The sequence below is a fragment of the Crassostrea angulata genome, chromosome 1, assembly GCF_025612915.1.
Source record: "Crassostrea angulata isolate pt1a10 chromosome 1, ASM2561291v2, whole genome shotgun sequence".
In the NCBI taxonomy this organism is placed as follows: Eukaryota; Metazoa; Mollusca; class Bivalvia; order Ostreida; family Ostreidae; genus Magallana; species Magallana angulata.
Genome location: NC_069111.1, coordinates 13,198,491 through 13,216,485, shown reverse-complemented (window position 1 = coordinate 13,216,485; position 17,995 = coordinate 13,198,491). Strand labels below are relative to the sequence as shown.

Genomic DNA, 17,995 nt, shown 5'->3' with positions numbered 1-17,995 from the left:
CGGTCTAATTTTGGTTTTGATATCCTTTTACAGATTTTCAGCAGTTTGCCGACCTCAGATGAAACGCTTTGATATGGCACGGACAAAATTTATGTTGTCCATTGTGTTAGTTTTTAGCGTTATGGTATCTGGGCCCTGCATATTTCTGTACGGAATTTCTTGTACATCAGTGGATAGTGACCAAAATGTTTCTGAGGGACAATGTGGGAGAATATATAAACGACAAAGCATGTACATATATCATCTGATTTATGACATCGTGGTTATAACTGTCGGAATTTCAGGAATAACCTTAATGAGCATCTTTTACGCATTGGTTGGGCGGGTAATTATTCGGCAGATAAACTTCCGGAAAACGTTGCAAGTCCAGCAGAAATATTGCCAAAAACAGAAAAAAGACATCAAAGAAAATCTAGGCAATGCGGAAGTTAGCAATACAGTCAGTGGTGTGTCATCGTCAAGAACTAACCCATCGAATCAGAGCAGTGATGTCACCACGGGCCAGTTGCTATCTACTGCTCATGAGGAGGAAAACGAAAATAAAAGTCAAATTAAGGAAACAATTAACAAGTACAGATTTTCATTAATGTTCTGTATTATTAGCTTTGTTTTTGCTTTGTCCTATACACCAAGAGTATATGTTATGATTCGAGAATTAATCAATATATCATTTTGGGACCAAATTTCGCCACTAGAATTTAGAATAAGTTTATTTCTATACAGGATGTATATCATTAACAACGTCAGCAATTTCTTTTTATATCTGATTTTTGACCTTAGATTTAGAAAAGAAGTTAAAAATTTGTTCCGTTTTCAACGTTAAAATCAAATGATAGTATAAGTATTTGTCACGTACATTTGTCACTTTTTTCTTGAGAAGATTCTTTAAATACTTAACATTTATTGTAAACCTTTTCATTTTTACTACTTCATTGAAATGAAATATGATTCCGAGATCGATTAGTATATATAATCCATTATTAATACGTGCAAGCAAAAAAAAAAAAACCAAACAAAAAAAAACAACCAAGGCAACGCTAAGCGAAGCATCCAATCGCCATAAGACTAATTGTCGGAGGAATGCACTATTTAGGGAAAATACATGTAAATGTATTATATCAGAATAAATATGACAGTATTCGTATTCTTTAAATCATTTTGAATTCATAACTTCTATTTTATCCCAATCCCTAAGCTTTGTGGTTTATAAATTTGGAGGGGAGGGGGGGGGGGTTACATTTAATTACGTGGTTGTACAGTTTTCCTATTTCTAGCAGAAACACACATGCTTTAAAGTTTAATAATTAAGATTCATTTAGTGACATCTATTATTATATAGGCATGCATAAAAGATCCGTATACACTATGAAACGTAGATAACGATCTATCGATCAGTAGTCTGCTCTGATGGACTGCTTGTTTCGATGTAAATCGGATGACTTTAATCTCTTGCCCGCTTCAGCTTTTAACTACATGTATGTGCAATCTTCTAACCCTCCAATAATACAAAACATTTGTTTTTTACCTTTACTAGATTTGAACCCCCCCCCCCCCCCCCCCATTTGATTTGAAATGCATACGGTAGCAACTTCAAGTCTTACATAAAATCACCGGATATCTCTTTTGTCAAGTCGTATACTTAAGATTCCCGTTTTAACTGCGGTTTTTGTACGATACTTTAAAAAATATTTAATCAATTAACTTGTAAATCAATAGAGTTTGTCCATTTACCATGCCAAAGAAGTGTACAAAGTTTGATAAACATTCGTGTCTTTGAATTTTGCTAAAAAGCTGAAAATGGACACACATACATACATACACACACACGCACAGCAGCAATGCTATAACCCCCTCGCAACAAGTTGCGCAAGGGGATAAAAATTCACAATGCTCAAAAAGATATAAATCAAACTAATTAGATGAGTAAAACTAAACGTTTGAATACTGTGGAATCATTTAAATTCGTGGGGGCCAAAATTCTTGGAAGGCTGGTTGTTTGCTTATTCGGTAGCATATAAATTTCGTGGATGCGTCGGTTTTCATTTTCAATATGAGAGGAAACTCTAAATTGGTTTTTGTCGAGGATGTAAGTTCGTGGGTGAGAGCTACCCACGAATACCACGAAAATTGAGCCTCTACGAATTCTAATAATTCCACAGTATTTGATTTTAAAGTTAATAGGGGAAAGATTAATTGTGATATTTTCACATACAGTGCTTTTCTATTGGACCCTTAAATCTGACTAAAAAGCTAAGGTTATGATACCCAGATTTTTGATGTGATAAATTAGTCAAATACTTATGGTATTTATATACAGTAAATCATGTTAAATACGTGAATTTCATCCTGCAATGTACAATCAAAATTATCAATTCTTGTGTTAAATATATTTCAATGTGTTTTACATGTATATGAAAACATTTATATGTATTCCATAAGTTTGCTTTTAATTAATTGTTTTATATTTAACATTATTTTTATTTTTGTTTCATTTACTGATTGATGAGTATTACATCAATCACTTAGAAAAAAGCTGTTCTTTTAAATGCAACTTTGCGTATGTGATATACATGTATATTAAAATAAATAATATACTAATGACTCTCCCACCCCCACTCCGATTTTTAAATCACCAATCGGACCAAGAGGTCACAAACTAATTTATCGAAATCAAACAAATTTTTGCTTGTCAAAAGTTTCCAATCCGAACTCTACTTTAATTTTTTAAATTATATTAAAATCTAAAAAAAAAAACAAATTGGGTTTTGTCAGTATTTTAAGTGAGATGTCCCAAATTATTGCCCTAAATGTTGTTTATATCTTTGCGTCCGAGGGTATACTTTATCATACCTTTGCCTGACAGTACATGGGACCTGTAGATGTAATACTAAGAAGGCGTTGTCCTAATGAACTTCAACTCCCAAACTTTTTGCAAAGGAACATCCTTACCAAATTAAGGCGTGCAGCTGGTGTGGAAGCACGTTTCAGTGTAGCTGCAGGTCTGTAGGTCCGGCCGGCCTGAAAAAATTCAGATGGACGACTGCGAGCTACAGTGCCACCCATTAAATATTGAATCGTTCACAAAAAGTACTCTAGTTTTGGACTGATTAACCTAATTCATATACAAAACTAAGTTAATAGGACAAAATGACTGGCAGACAGATGGTAAGAGAGCGATAAAGACTATTGAGAGTCCCCTTTTGTTTAGCTGGTGAGGGACTAAAAAGTAAAACACACCATTTTTTCTGAAAACTCTACGTACAAATGCAAAACATAGGGACTTCATTCAACTTCCATTCATTGTGCAATGAAGGTTTTTTTTTGTCGTGTCAGCACCTACATTTACTCTGACACAAAAATTCAATTTTTCAGTCTAGCAACTCAATGACGCAGTGGCAGTTCACTTAGCTGTATTAGTTTTTCTCACTTCATTGTTTTCGGTGTTTTGATAATGACTTTTATATCAGACTCAGTCAAGATACAAATAGTCTGTATGATATAACTCTTTTTCGGATAATTAAGCCGATACTAAGATGATAATTTTGCACCAGCTAAAAATGCAGTTTTGGAAGAAATTAAAGGAAAAAGAAACAAAGAACAAATACAAACAGCAACCTATATATTTTTATCAATATCAAAAGAGAGACCATTGCCTAAAATTTTTTAAAACCATTTAATTTTGTTTTTATTGCGTCTTTTTTGGAAAGTGAGATATAAATCTAAAAAAAAAAACTATTAAAGAAAAGGGAGAAATAATTTTGCTACATGATAATTTAAAATTTTAGAAAATTCCTGTAATATAAAAGAATTTTTCAAAGGTTAATATATCAACTCATAGGTGCGATACATTAATAACAAAAGTGGTTATAAACTCTCCAAGCAACGATCTATCATATGACAATTTGATTTTTTCGAATGACGGTTGCAAAAATGCCACATTGGAACTGGCATCATTTTACGTCGCAATGGTTTTTTTAAATATGTAATTGGCCATCCTAGTGATTTATAAATATTTGTGCATTACTAACTTACGTGTATAAATATACGTCAGAACATATTTTAGACATTTTTTAAAACAATGAAGTCAATTGATTTTATTCAGCTAAAAAGTCACAATGATAAGATCAAACGATACCTTTTCCAAACTCAAAATAACCACAAAGTTATTCAGTACAAAAACTACAATGTGAATATCATAACAAGATTCTACTAATATGAACTCGGCATATGAACAACGTTATGTTAGAAAAATGTACATGTATATATCAAGTAAGAGCGTTGCTTCATGATCCAAACAAAAGAATATAGTACATTATACATAGATAGTAAATCTTAAAGCAGTCGATAAGCTATTTTTACAACAAATATCATATAAACGGGTTTTTCATTTGCATTTACTGTAGACCTCTACCTCACAGAGCTGAAGAAACTCACGACCGGAAACAATCTGAAGACGAACATAGCGCCCTCTACACGTTTCTTGGCATGTCATGTTCACTACCTGATGCGATGTTCCCGGTCCTTTAAAAAATCCGCAGAAACAACCGAAGTTTGTACCGTCCGTCCCAACTGTTACATTCAGGTCATGCAACCTTAATTCTTTGATAACGAAACAAAAAGCATTATTATACACGTGTAATTTTACTTACACAAATAATACTTTAAGGATCCTCGACACCCCGTGACGTCTACTTTTAATGACAGTGCGTCACAACATGGCGATTTTAACGCATTGTGGAACTATTGCCAAAATTTGTTGTCTCTGTGATTTAAAGGCGAGAACAAGAGGAACTTTTTAAATTAGCTAGTTTATGAAATAAAAATCTATTTTCTATGGTGGCATATCTCTGCCCCTTGTGTGCAAGTTATTTTTCTATTAATTATGTGGACATGCAAGATAAATATGTTGACATGCAAGATAGTTATGTCAACATGCAACATAACTATGTTGACATGCAAGAAAACTGCAATCAAATAGGAGTAAAAAAAATCTCAAATATCGCCAACATGTGACATTCAAATTGCTAGAAACGCTACCTATTGATGTCAACATGCAACTTATTTATGTTAACATGCAACTTCTTTATGTCAACATGCAACTTATTTATGTCGACATGCAACTTAGTAATGTTAACATGCAACTTCTTTATGTCGACATGCAACTAATTTATGTCGACATGCAACTTAGTTATGTTAACATGCGACTAAGTATGTTGACACACAACTTATAAGTTGCATGTCAACATATTTATCTCCCATGCTAACATAACTAAGTTGCATGTCAACATATTCATCTAGCATGTCAACATAAGTAAGTTGCATGTTGACATAAATAAGTTGCATGTTGACATAAATAAGTTGCATGTTGACATATATAAGTTGCATGTCAGCATATTTATCTTGCATGTTAACATAAATAAGTTGCATATCGACATAAAAAGGTAGCATCTAGCATCTTGGATGTCACAAGTGGGCGATATTTGAGAATTATTGAGATTTTGTATAATTCTTATCTGATTGCAATTTTCTTGCATGTCAGCATAGTTATGTTGCATGTTGACATAATTATCTTGCATGTCAACATGTTTATCTGCATGTCGACATATATGATGGAAAAATAACTTGCACACAAGGGGCAGAGATATGCCACCATAATTTTCATATAAAATATGTGTTACTCTTTGACACATATTGCAGTACTATACCTGAAGTTTTTCTATTTGTGAAAACAACACGCCCGACATGAAATCTGTCCAGAAGATCAATTGTTAAAAAAGGATAGAGATCTTCATTTGTCACTGCACACTCGGTATCATCCGGACGTACTTCTCCATTCACTGCAAGGCTACCGTTACCAAGGCGCTGGAACGCATACACTGGATCGGCGAACACCGAGCTCATTGTTGTGGGACTGTGCAGTGCAAGATTATCTAAAACGATAATATTTTAGATTAAGATAAGAACATTAATGCACTTTTTAAAATATTATATCATTGATGTCTCTCACATTTTCATCAAAAGACACTGGCATTATAACTATAAATATTACAAATTATAACTTATCGAGACCATGTCTTCCTCTCCGATGTTTTTGTTTTATATAACATTTTTACAATCCCATAAGATTTTCGCTATGATGCTAAATTAGACCGACATAAATCTAAAGATGTCGTCTTTTTGAGATAAAAGGAATTTTTCAACCCTTTAGGCTTAAATGATCATCACCAGAAAAAAATTAAAATGTACCGGCATGTTAACCTCTCTTCTTTTTCGAATTTATGGAATTTACGCTTTGAGTTAAGATTGACTTGATAGCGAACGCAGCTCGCCGGCGCGCGGCGAGCTCTACTGGCAAGGCGTGTGTGAATGGACTATTTGCACATTCATTCAACAGATTTTTTGGGCGTCAGTAAATCGGACCAGTAACGCCTTGTTTTAATCGTCCCAGTAGTTCCCTGTAATTATGGTTTCCCATTTCACACTCTCACGAGAACAAGATAAAAGACTATGTACATGCATTGTAAATATACTGCTGACACAACATAAATTCCATTACATAAGACTAACGGGGTTATCGTCCTTTCGAGTGACGTCACAATGGATTTCTTACACATTGATCAATCGCAACTTCTCGGACCTTTCCGGCAGGCTCGGAAAAACACCTCGAATGTTTTACCTAAGCGTCCATGACAACCCCCCTTTTTATAAAACTTGATATAAATACAACACATTTTACGATCTGTTGCGATGTGAGCTATACTCCATTAAAGTAAACGATATACCCTAAAATATAACACAGAAGCGACAAATAAGACTGTCTAGCCGATACTTATTTTAATGGGAAGCGACTCCATTTTGTATAAAATTCTAACATCCGGTGATGTTAATACATTCGAGGTGTTTTACCGAGCCTGCAGGAAAGGCCCGAGAAGTTGCGATTGACACATTGATCCGACAGAATTTTTCGGCGTCAGTAAATTTCGATCCACAATGCAAATTCCTCAATGTCGGTCGATCTCACTAAACTGGATACCATCTCGCGAGAATCAAAGTAAAACTTTTGAGAAATAGATAAATTATGTAATTTCAAGAACATAATGGTTTTAAGTAAACAAAACAATATATTTCGCGTAGTTTTTTTTTCAGGGTGTTTTCAAAGAGACAGACGACACTTGACCGACGTGAACTTTGACGTCACAATAAGGGAAAATTAGAAAATTACTCTAAGTAGTTATTGTAAATCTGCTGAAATATAAATACCAAAATCTTCTCAAAATCTTGCAGAACTAACGAATGGGAACATTTCTTCAACGATAGGAAACAGCTGTAACTTGCTCTCATTTGAATGAATGCTCACATTTATTTTATTCACTATATTTACGGTAATTTCCAGGAATGTTTTTTTTAAAAGGGGGCGTGGCAACATCATTCAAAAAATCTTCGCAAGCAAAAAGAAAAAGAAATTCTCAAAATCAGGAAATTTCTAATCCGGGTGAAGAATTTGGAGTGCGTAGTACGCCTTTATAGCTCTTTAGCTGCTCAATAGTGTCTTTATTTTCACTTCCATTTATTACATTTAAAACGGGGGAGGGGGACTCTGTGATAAGTCAATTTTTAATGTAAGTTTAAGAAAAATGTCAGCTGTAAGAAAAGATGAAATAAACTGTAATGTACATTATGTTAAAATCTTTATTATTCAACAACATTTTATCCGAGATAAATTCTATATATAAATAGATAACAAAATATTATGAATTATGAATAATGAAAATTTACTGGAAAAAATAGGCATGTTTATTTTATTCTGCATTCAAATTCATTCACTTTACGTCGCTACTTTTATTTTTATTGTTTTATCATAATTCATTATTTTATCACATGCTGTGCTCGCCCCAACGGTCGCACGTAGTGCATTTAGGCAAAATAGTTGCAGAGTGTATATACATTTATTGGGACAATTTTAATCAAAATGCTTGACACATGTCAGAAAAGAGGATTTTTAATTTTAAAAGCAAATGTCAAAATTGAATTATCATTTAAAGAAAAGAATTGAAGTTGTTTGATGTACAGTCTTTCCAAATTTGTGAAATTCCCTACTTTTACTTTCATTTTCAGAGTTTTTCAATACAGACGCATTTTGCCAGAAAACGAATCTGACTTCACACTACGAAATTTTAACAGGAAAGAGACAATTTGATGAGCTTTCATTCAAGAGGTCCCTCGTTGCTGAACGAAAATTAGGGCCGGAGCTATGAACCCTAACGTTACCGGAAAATGCATTAGTGGACTATACCCATATGATGGAAAATTCATATAATTACAGCGTTTTTTTATATGTATAAAATAGGGGAATTCCTATAAGTAGCTTTTGAAGTCCAGCTGAACATCTAAATAGCACGAGCCTTGTTTACCTAACAAAACATTGTAGGTCTAAAACTTAACAACCGTTGATACCTATTGTACAATTTTACGTTATTTTAAAGGTCAAATGACGTTTTTATCTACACTGAAAAGTAGAAAAATTAAATTATAAGCAATGAATTCAATATTTATTAGTTTTATACGATATAAAATGGTTTGAAACAGTTTACGGTTTTTTATAAACTGCTTCGCGGTTAATAATGCGTAAACTGCCCCAAACAATTTTATATCGTATAAAACAAAAGAATATTGAATTTATTTCTTAATTTTTACCTGAGAACTATCGACAGGAATGCAGATCGTGACGTCAGAGTTAATTATGACGTCATATCGTATGAAGTACAGACAAGTGTCTTATAAATTTCAACATATCGCTGTAAAATCCATTGGAAAGCCTTAACATGGCCGCGGTGATCATCTTTAAAAAATGTGTACCTTGGACAACAAAGATACATGTACATGTATAAAATAGCTTTTTAAACAGATGTCAGTGCTTTGAGTAATAAAACTTACTGTTCTTGCATATTCCTTGAGATCTTAAGAAGAATCCGTCTGGGCAGTCTTTGTTCTGTTATAATAAATACAAGCATGTTATCGTTCAAAAAAGATTTTATATATATATATATATATATATATATATATATATATATATATATATATATATATATATATATATATACACATATATATACTTTTTAGGTTTGTTACTGACTGACTACAGAAATAAACTGGGTTGATCAATCTCATAGATGGCGAGGCGAACGTATTTCTTTAATCAGTCAGTAACAAACGTAATAAGTGTTTTGTTTTCCCGAGGACTATAAAGTTACATATTTATTTACAAAATGCGATGATCTACGCAAAGCCATGTACGAGATACATAAGAGCTCATCTAATTTAACTCATTTAAACTCGTCAAAAATTATCAGTGTCAATTTTTAATGCTCCTTAAAAATCATGTTTTCTTACAATGTTTTGTTGGCTGCTATTCAATTTCAAACGTTTTCCCCTTTCCTCTACAGAGATTTTAGCAAATTTCAACGCTGCCGTTTTGGTCTGCTCCAAACACAACATTGTTTTCCCTTGGACTGAAATGTCACACTTTCATTGCCTCAGATATCTCTATATTTGTTCGGTAAAATATAATATTAAGCAATATGGCCGTCATTGGCCGACGCTTCGCTTACTCATTTCGACATTTCATAGAATTTAATACATAAACCGCATGCCGTAAGTTCTTAATGTATATGGAGTAGTTGCCCTTTGAAATTCTTTAAGATTAGAGTAGTTGCCCTTAGAATATTGACGTCACATTGTTTTGTCTGGAGAAGAACAAAATGGCAGCGTCGAAATTTGCTCAAATCTCTGCAGAGGAAAGGGAGAAAACATTTAAAATTGAATAGCAACAAAACATTGTAAGTAAACATGGGTGAAGCGAAAATTTTTAAAGAGTATTTGAAAGGTGGGATTGAAAATTTTGAAGAGTTTAAATGAGTTAAATTGGACGAGATGTTAGACATCTTGTACGTGGCTTTGCGTAGATCATCACTATTTGTGAATAAACATGTCGCTTGATAGTCCTCGGGGAAACAAAACACTTATTAGGTAAGTAACTGACTCACTACGGAAATATATTGGGTTGATCAATCTCATAGGCGGTTCGGCTTCGCCTTGCCATCTATGAGATTGATCAACCCAATATATTTCCGTAGTGAGTCAGCAACTAACCTAATAAGTAATAATGTGACTTCAATATTCAAAGGGCAATTTCTCTAATCTTAAAGAATTTCAAAGGGCAAACTCCAAATATTTTAAGAACTTATGGTTTCTGTATTATAAAGTATGAAATGTCGAAATGAGTAGGCGAAGCGTTGGCGAATGACGGCCATATTACCTAATATTAATCCTCACCGAATTAACATAGAGATATATGAGGCAATCACGTGCTATGTGCAAATGACTTATTTTTCCGAACAAATAGCTAATGCGTTCGAATAAGATTTTTTTCTTTTGGCCCTTTCACGCCCAAATAGTTAAAAAAAAGTTCAGACACAGTACATTTAAATAGCTATGCAAAAATTCGGGTTCAACATGCAAAACCTTTTAATTTAGAAATGTGATTTCCCACTCATGTTGTCGAATAATTTGTTCATATCTAGGAATAAAGTTACTAGTGTGTATCATTTGTTGTCCAATTCACGCAAAGGAAAATCAATGATATTACATCTGAGTAGGTATTCATTCAAAGCACAATTATGTTTAAGTCGAGTATGGATATTTTAATTAATGTAAACTGGTTTAAAAAAGTGGATTTTTTTTTATTTCTAAAGCTAAAGATACCCATTCAGTAAAATGTTTTAAAGATGCCGAAAAGCGTTCTAGTATTGGTATTGTCAGATAACATACTAGTACTTTGATTAATGTGAACGAGTGTTTGCCAATATTTTTCTTTATTAGTCGATGTGCCCTTATATAGTGAAGAATGAAACCCGTAATGACTGTCAATGGCCCTTATTATACGATATATTTTTAAAACATGATTTTGATTATTTTCAAACGAGTAGGGATTAATTTGACACATCTTTATCAGTGATTTTTACGGTGCAACTCGCGGGGGCGCGAAGCAATAACGAGCACCATAAACTCTAACGACAACGCATGGACAAGAAAAAATTTAAACATCTTCTCCCTTTCACCTTTGAATTTTCTAAATCGACCCACAGTTCCGTGAACATTGCCTTAGGCTTCAAAGAACGAGTGCACGTATGGGCCCCGGTAAAAAGTGAAAAAATTAAAGTTTCAAATTAAGCATAATTTTTTTTATTTCACGCCATCTATTGATATTTAAACCATAAGAATCAACATGTTTTAGCGCTGAATTTAGTGTATAAAAAAAGCTCGAAGCTTTACAATATAGTAGGGTCAGCCGACATTCGTGATTTTATATAGTAAATCGAGGACGGACATTCATTTTAAAGCCTTTGTTTACTGTCATCCTAACCGTGTACAAACTTGTGGAGAAAACAAAAGACGTATAATACATTAAGACCACTCCTGTGAAAATAAGAAGTTTGTACATTAGGCTGGTACTCAATAAAGGAAACATGTATGACATTTTCAAGGTTTTTCCTATAGCAAGCGAAAGCCATTAACTGTGTGACCAATGTTGAACTCATATATGGAATAAATCATTTTAAATAGTCACGTGGGTTCTATCCAGGTGGACGTTTGTCAAAAGTTCTCTCTTTATGACACTGACACGTTTCAAAGCATTTTCCACAGACTATGTATAGTAAGAATTGTTTGTTTGATCACTATAGTGATATGTAACTTCAAAGTTTAAATAATTAGATTTTTTCCCAGACATTAAATAACGCATAATGTAGAACTTCATGCATTGTAAACGAAATAAAACTATACTGTTTGTAGTTTATTCTCAGGAGAGTGTTCAAAAAGGCAGATCCGGGGCCATATAAAACATTGACGAGCTCACTCTTGATCTAAGTCTCGCGTTTACCAAAAGAACATACATCGTGTGAGACTTGCATATACAGATCAAAATTGAGCTCATCTAAGTTTTATGGCCATGGGGCCAGCAAATGTGAACTCTGATGTAACAATCACTTCAAAGGGGGAAAACAATCCTGCATTATTGAACACTAAATTTATAACTTAATTAACGACATTTTAAACTAAACTATTAACCATGTCCTAAGCATTAACTGATCAAATTTCGTGGCATTGCTTAATATGTTTACTGGGGTCAAAGAGTTGAATGAAATTTCAAAGCATAGAAATGGAATAAGTTTTATATTCTATTTTGTATCCATTCGTTTAACCATGATCAATAGGTTATTATTTTTTTAGATGAAATGTATTGTTTTAATCAGTATTCAATTTACCATTTCATTGGTAAGCCATGCTAATTGTTTAAAATGATAGACCAATCCACACTTCACAAAAGTTATGTCCCTTGGCCACCATCTTTGGGGAAAAACCCATAGATTTCTTACAGTAGCTTTTTTAGTTTAGAGGTTTATAACTTTGTTATTTGACATTAAAAATCTGTTTCCGTTGTGTAATTTGATTGCCCCAAGATAGGGCAACACACATATCGAAGGAATGAATTAATTCCAAAAGATGTCATCGCAGGACGCCGAAATACATGTACTTGGTTGCATAAAGAAGGAAAAAGTTGGTTTTTTCCTTTTGACCTTTTGGTTGACACAGAAAAGGGACCCAACTTTTGCAAAGTGTGGATTGGACTATATTTATATATATATATATATATATATATATATATATATATATATATATATATATATATATATATATATATATATATATATAAAGCACTAAAAATGGCTAACGACACGAACAATAGAAATTGTCAAATTTTCGGGACAAACAGTCCCTTCTTCAGGACCAAAAAAAAAATAAATTACATAAGTACAAAACAAAGAAAACAAAATCTAAAGCTACTACTAAACTACTTAAGAAACTATAAACAAGAACAGCTACATTATAAACATTTGTTCACATTCTTAAAGAAGGTGTTGCTACTGTCGCCGATCGCTCTAAAGTAATCAATCGACTGCCAACTTCACGCCTCTTTAAGTTAATAAGCTAATTAAAATTGGCGTCCGAGTTAATTAATGACAATTTGAACCCCTGTTGTTAACTCATACGGCACTTATGATATAGACTCGAATTTGGATTAAAAAGAGATGAAATTAAATGAAAATAAATAAACTTAAGAAAAAAATGATTTACAAATAAAAGGTAGTAAAGAAACTAATAAATGAATGGAAGAGGCGCAGTTGACAGATTTCGTGAAATTACTATGTGGGTGTCTGGTGATGTATGGCTATGAGACGTTCATTTTAGTGAAGTCAATTTGTTTGTTCATGCCATCAGGTCTGAATGATTTGAGTCTGTGCATCCAGAACTTTTCCTTGCTCTTCCTCTCCGCATCTGTCCAATGAGGATTAAGGTCAATAACCAATACTGTCATGTCTTCCCATTTGTGGCCACTTGTATTAAAATGTTCTCAGACGGGCTCCTTGACTTTTTTGGTTTTTATGGTAGAGCGGTGGTTGTTGATCCTTCTACGGAGGTCACCTGTTTCACCGACGTATTGCTTAGAGCAGACTTTGCAACTGATGAGATAGATGTCTGTGCGGCAAGAAGTGTTGCCAAATATTTTGTAGGTGCGACCCGTGATGGGGCTTTTAAAACTGTCCGCGTTGGTGCTGTGTTTGCACAACAGGCATCTTATATCGGAACATGTTTTAAAACCACCGTTTGGCAACGGGTTGTCTAATCTTGCCCTCACTTCCATGTCATTTAAGTTCTTCGGGCGTTTAAACGCAGCCATTGGTGGATCCTTGAAAAGATCAGCCATTCTTTCGTTAGTGTAAAGAATGGGCAGATTATTTCTAAGGATGCTGTTGAGGTTCTCAAGGGCGGGGTGATATGTAGTGACAAGTGGAACCCTGCTTTTGTCTGTTTTCTCTTTGTATTGTAAAAGGGTTTTCCTGTCTTTTGAAGTAATCTCATCAATTGCAGATTGAACTGTGTGGGCTTTATAGCCTCGATTACACAGATGGGATTTTAATACTCTGCTCTGTTCTTCAAAGATTTCATTAGAAGAACATATTCGTCTGATTCGGGTTGTTAATACTTTAGGAATTCCTCTAATTGTATGGGGAGGGTGGCAACTCGATGGCTTGAGGTAGAGGTGAGAATCAGTGGGTTTGGTATGGAGACTGAATTTTATTTCACCATCTTCCAAGGTGGATGTAGTATCCAAAAATACATTTTTGGAACTAGATATGTCCACTGTGAATTTAATCGAATTGTGGAAGGAGTTGGCAAAGGTGATGAAGTCATTTAGGCAGTCTCGGTTTTCGACCCATTTCATCTCAATGTCATTAATGAACCGCAACCAGCTCAAAGGTTTGAAAGGAGCTCTGAGAAGCAGGTTGCGTTCCAATCTTCCCATAAAAATATTGGCGTAAGAGGGAGCCATTTTGGTGCCCATAGCTGTACCACTTATTTGTATGTAATGTTCGCCATTAAACATGAAATTGTTCAGCTTGAGAACATGTTCAAGGAGCTTAAGTAGAGATTCGGTTGACGGCTGCTGAATCGTTCTACTGTCCCATACCTCCCTGCAGGCCTCGATACCTTCATCGTGAGGAATATTCGTGTACAAGGACGTGACGTCCATTGTAACGAGAAGAGTATGGTGTGGCAGGCCAGAGGAAGGTGTTTTATTCAGGTAATCTGTAGTGTCCTTGAGGTATGCTGGCAAATCTTCTACATGTGGACGGAGATGTAAATCTATAAATTCAGATATTCTCTCCAAGGGGTGGCCGATGGCACTGACTATAGGGCGCCCAGGCATTCCTTCCTTGTGGATTTTTGGAAGCAGATAAAATTGACCCGGTCTACAGTTGGTTGGGCGAAGCGTTTCATAAACATTAACACCAATCTCATCATGTTCATACATTTTGTCCAGGGTGTTCGTGATGAGAGCTGAAAACTCTTCAGTAGGATCAGAGTACAGTTTCTTGTAGAAACGATCGTCTGTCAGTTGTCTGTTGGCTTCAGCTAAATACGCTTGTTTGTCTAGGACAACCACTGTGGATCCTTTGTCTGCTTTCTTAATGACTATGTCGTCCCTGTTTTTCAACCTTTGTAGAGCAAATCTTTTTTCTTTCGTCAGATTGTCAGGGACGATTTTTTGGTTGGTCAGGAACTTCTCAATGTCTGACTCAACAGCATCAATGTAAGACTCAAGTGCTCCACATTTGCCCGGTGCCGGTTCCCAAGTACTTTTGGGTTGGTACAACGTATGTTCCTCTAAGTTGTGTAAGGGCGGAGAAGGTTCGTCTGTGTGATCATTGCTGGAGTCTTTTCGCGAGAAGTGTTTCTTTAATCTTAGCCTTCGGAAAAATGCTCTGGTGTCCTCTCTAACCTTTTTGTAATCGACCTCATGCGGTGTTGGACAGAAATTGAGACCTTTAGATAGTAGCGATGTCTCAACGTCTGTGAGAGGAACCTTAGATGTATTCAGAACTGGGCAGGTGTTGGTATCGGCCAAGGACTCGTCTTCACTTGTTTGCTTCTTGCGCATGAAGCGTCTAGAGCGCCATTTTTTAGCAGAAGGACGAGATGACAGCATATTACACCTAGTTCTGTTTGTTGCTGGAACACCATCCCGAAGGAACTTCCTGTTTTGGGTATTGTTGAAGTCATTAAATAGGGTTGTATAATTCTTTTTGCTTCAACAAAATCTGCATGGGAAGTGGATTTATTAAGAGAAGACTCCAGTGAAACTACATCTTTCTCCAGATGTCGAAGTCTGTGGTTATCCCACGACAGACAGTGAGACATTAATTCTTTGGAGCATCTTCTTAATATGAAGTTCCAGCGTTTTTGGAAGTTTTTAGAAACTAACCCTATGTTGGGAGTGACATTTATCTGGAAGCCTTTTGGTATAATGTCACAGTTGATATACGTTTCTAAATTTGATATTCTGTGTTTGGTTTTGATACATTTCTTATTTTGTTTTTTCAGAAGTTTAAAGGTCTTGTTTTGTTTAAGAGCCATGAAAATAGATTTTATTTCAATAAAAACTAAAAAGTCGAAATATGTTTAATTTTTAAGACAAAGGTTATCCAAAATAAATGATATCAGGTACGTATATGTATATTTTTCACAGAACATGAAAAGTGGTAGGTCGTACCAGAAATGAGACTCTGTTATGACGCAGCCATTGGTGGATCCTTGAAAAGATGAGCCATTCTTTCGTTTGTGTAAAGAATGGGCAGATTATTTCTAAGGGTGCTGTTGAGGTTCTTAAGGGCGGGGTGATATGTAGTGACAATTAAACATTAGCTCGGTTCCTCTTTTGTTGTAATAATCGACGAATTAAAGATGATATAATTTAGACCCAGTAACAGCGAATTTCACGATCTCAGAATATGGAGGAAAAAAACTTGACAATAAAAACAAGTTTAACTTAACAAAAATAATCTAACTGCATGAATGAAAAATATTATCAAATATAAAGTCACGTTGAACACGCTTACTGGAATGTATGTCACATGACATACATTGTACAGACAAGTAATATAATGATGAGTTTATCGAGTTTACATCAGGGATACTGCACCAGTTTATATATAGGTAGGCTAACTAGACTTTTTGCAATTGTATAAACGCAGTGTGGAAATTTTTTTTATGTAGATTTTAATTAATTACATTTACATTTTTTTTACCTAATTGCGCTCTTTGATTTTAAGGTTTTTTCTACCATCAGGAAATGCTTTTCATCTGTATGATATATTGATTTCTATGGGCTAAAAATGGGGGATTCTTTTCTTTCAAAATGTTTTACTGGGGGTTGTATTTTACACCATCCTTTAATACATGGTTATTCTATGTATGCCCCTTCTTCTATCTTTAAGCGGTTCCAATAGAGTATTTTTAGTGATAAAAAAATCTCGTGATCAAAGGAAGAAAGTCGGCGAGTACTCACAAAGCAGATACTTGAATGTTTTAAATTAAAGGTGTAGAGCCCACGTTACTTTTTACGGAATCGAGACAATGTAAAATGCATTGACCAGACCCAATCTTTTATTGTCACTATCAATCAACATTGCTGCTTCAGTATCGGTTATTAAATTGATCTGAAGAAAAATTCTCGAGAAAAGTATCGATTCGTAAGATTTTACAAGCCCTGTTGTAAAGTAGAAGAATGTAAATATTTCATTTTTCAAACTTTTTGTTTAAACACACAATTCAAATACTTTGTATACTTTCAACTGATAACAGAACAGGCTTCTCTTTTACAAAGACCTATTTTATGATACAGATTCATTAAATTTTTGAGCTCACGCTACTTCCGGTGCGAGTGATTGCTAAATGTTGTTTCTAGGATTTACTTTCGTTTGAGCGACTTTCAAATTTCATAACTTCGCACATATCTGTCAAAAAGAATTTCAAATTATTATTGTCTGATTTATGTTTGGTCATACTGATATTTGAAAAGTAGATTTAAAAGAAAAACACCAAAAATAAATAATTATGTAAGATTAAAAATTAAAGAATTGCACTCACAGTTGTGATTTCATAAAGTTCACATTGTGTAGTGGTGTTTGAAAGTTTTGCTCTTCCATAGCGGAGCCGACAACTGAAGACACCTCCAAGTAAGCAAAAATCAAAAGCGTTACAAAGAAAATTCATTCCACAATACAATGCACACTCTCTAAGAGACTTGATTTCAAGGGTGTTGACAGCGAAAACACATAGATCTGTGGTATCGGAAATATGCCCTTGTTTGATGAAGTTTGAAGATAAAGTAAGTGATTGTCCTGAAGAATGCATTATTATAAAACCGTATAAATGTAAAATCTCTGCCAAGATTTTCATTTTAAATTGCCTTCACCTGCATCAACTAAGTAAGCAGCAACATATATGAACAATAAGTCAAATGATTTCAGAATTTATACAAAAGGTCGATCTTTCATTCTTTAGGATCCACAAATTTCTGAACATTTGCCCT

The 17,995-nt window shown here is 34.3% G+C and overlaps 1 protein-coding gene across 1 annotated transcript; it reads right to left on the bottom strand.

Moving 5' to 3' along the window:
• Positions 1 to 4,267: 4,267 nt before the first annotated feature.
• Positions 4,268 to 17,862, bottom strand: LOC128167117 (uncharacterized). The gene is made up of 4 exons (XM_052832660.1): positions 17,551 to 17,862; positions 8,935 to 8,989; positions 5,706 to 5,930; positions 4,268 to 4,599 (listed from the first exon to the last, which is right to left on the bottom strand). The coding sequence occupies exons 1-4, from the start codon at positions 17,860 to 17,862 to the stop codon at positions 4,385 to 4,387; spliced, it is 807 nt and encodes a 268-aa protein (XP_052688620.1). The 3' UTR covers positions 4,268 to 4,384.
• Between the last annotated feature and the right edge of the window lie 133 nt (positions 17,863 to 17,995).

Bases quoted from the DNA above. Each gene is read 5' to 3' on its own strand.
- LOC128167117 (XM_052832660.1), bottom strand. From the start codon at position 17,862: ATGAAAATCTTGGCAGAGATTTTACATTTATACGGTTTTATAATAATG. The intron at 8,990-17,550 runs GTGAGTGCAATT...TTATTATAACAG, and splicing joins AACTTTATGAAATCACAACT to AACAAAGACTGCCCAGACGG. The intron at 4,600-5,705 runs GTATAGTACTGC...TCGTTATCAAAG, and splicing joins CACAAATAGAAAAACTTCAG to AATTAAGGTTGCATGACCTG.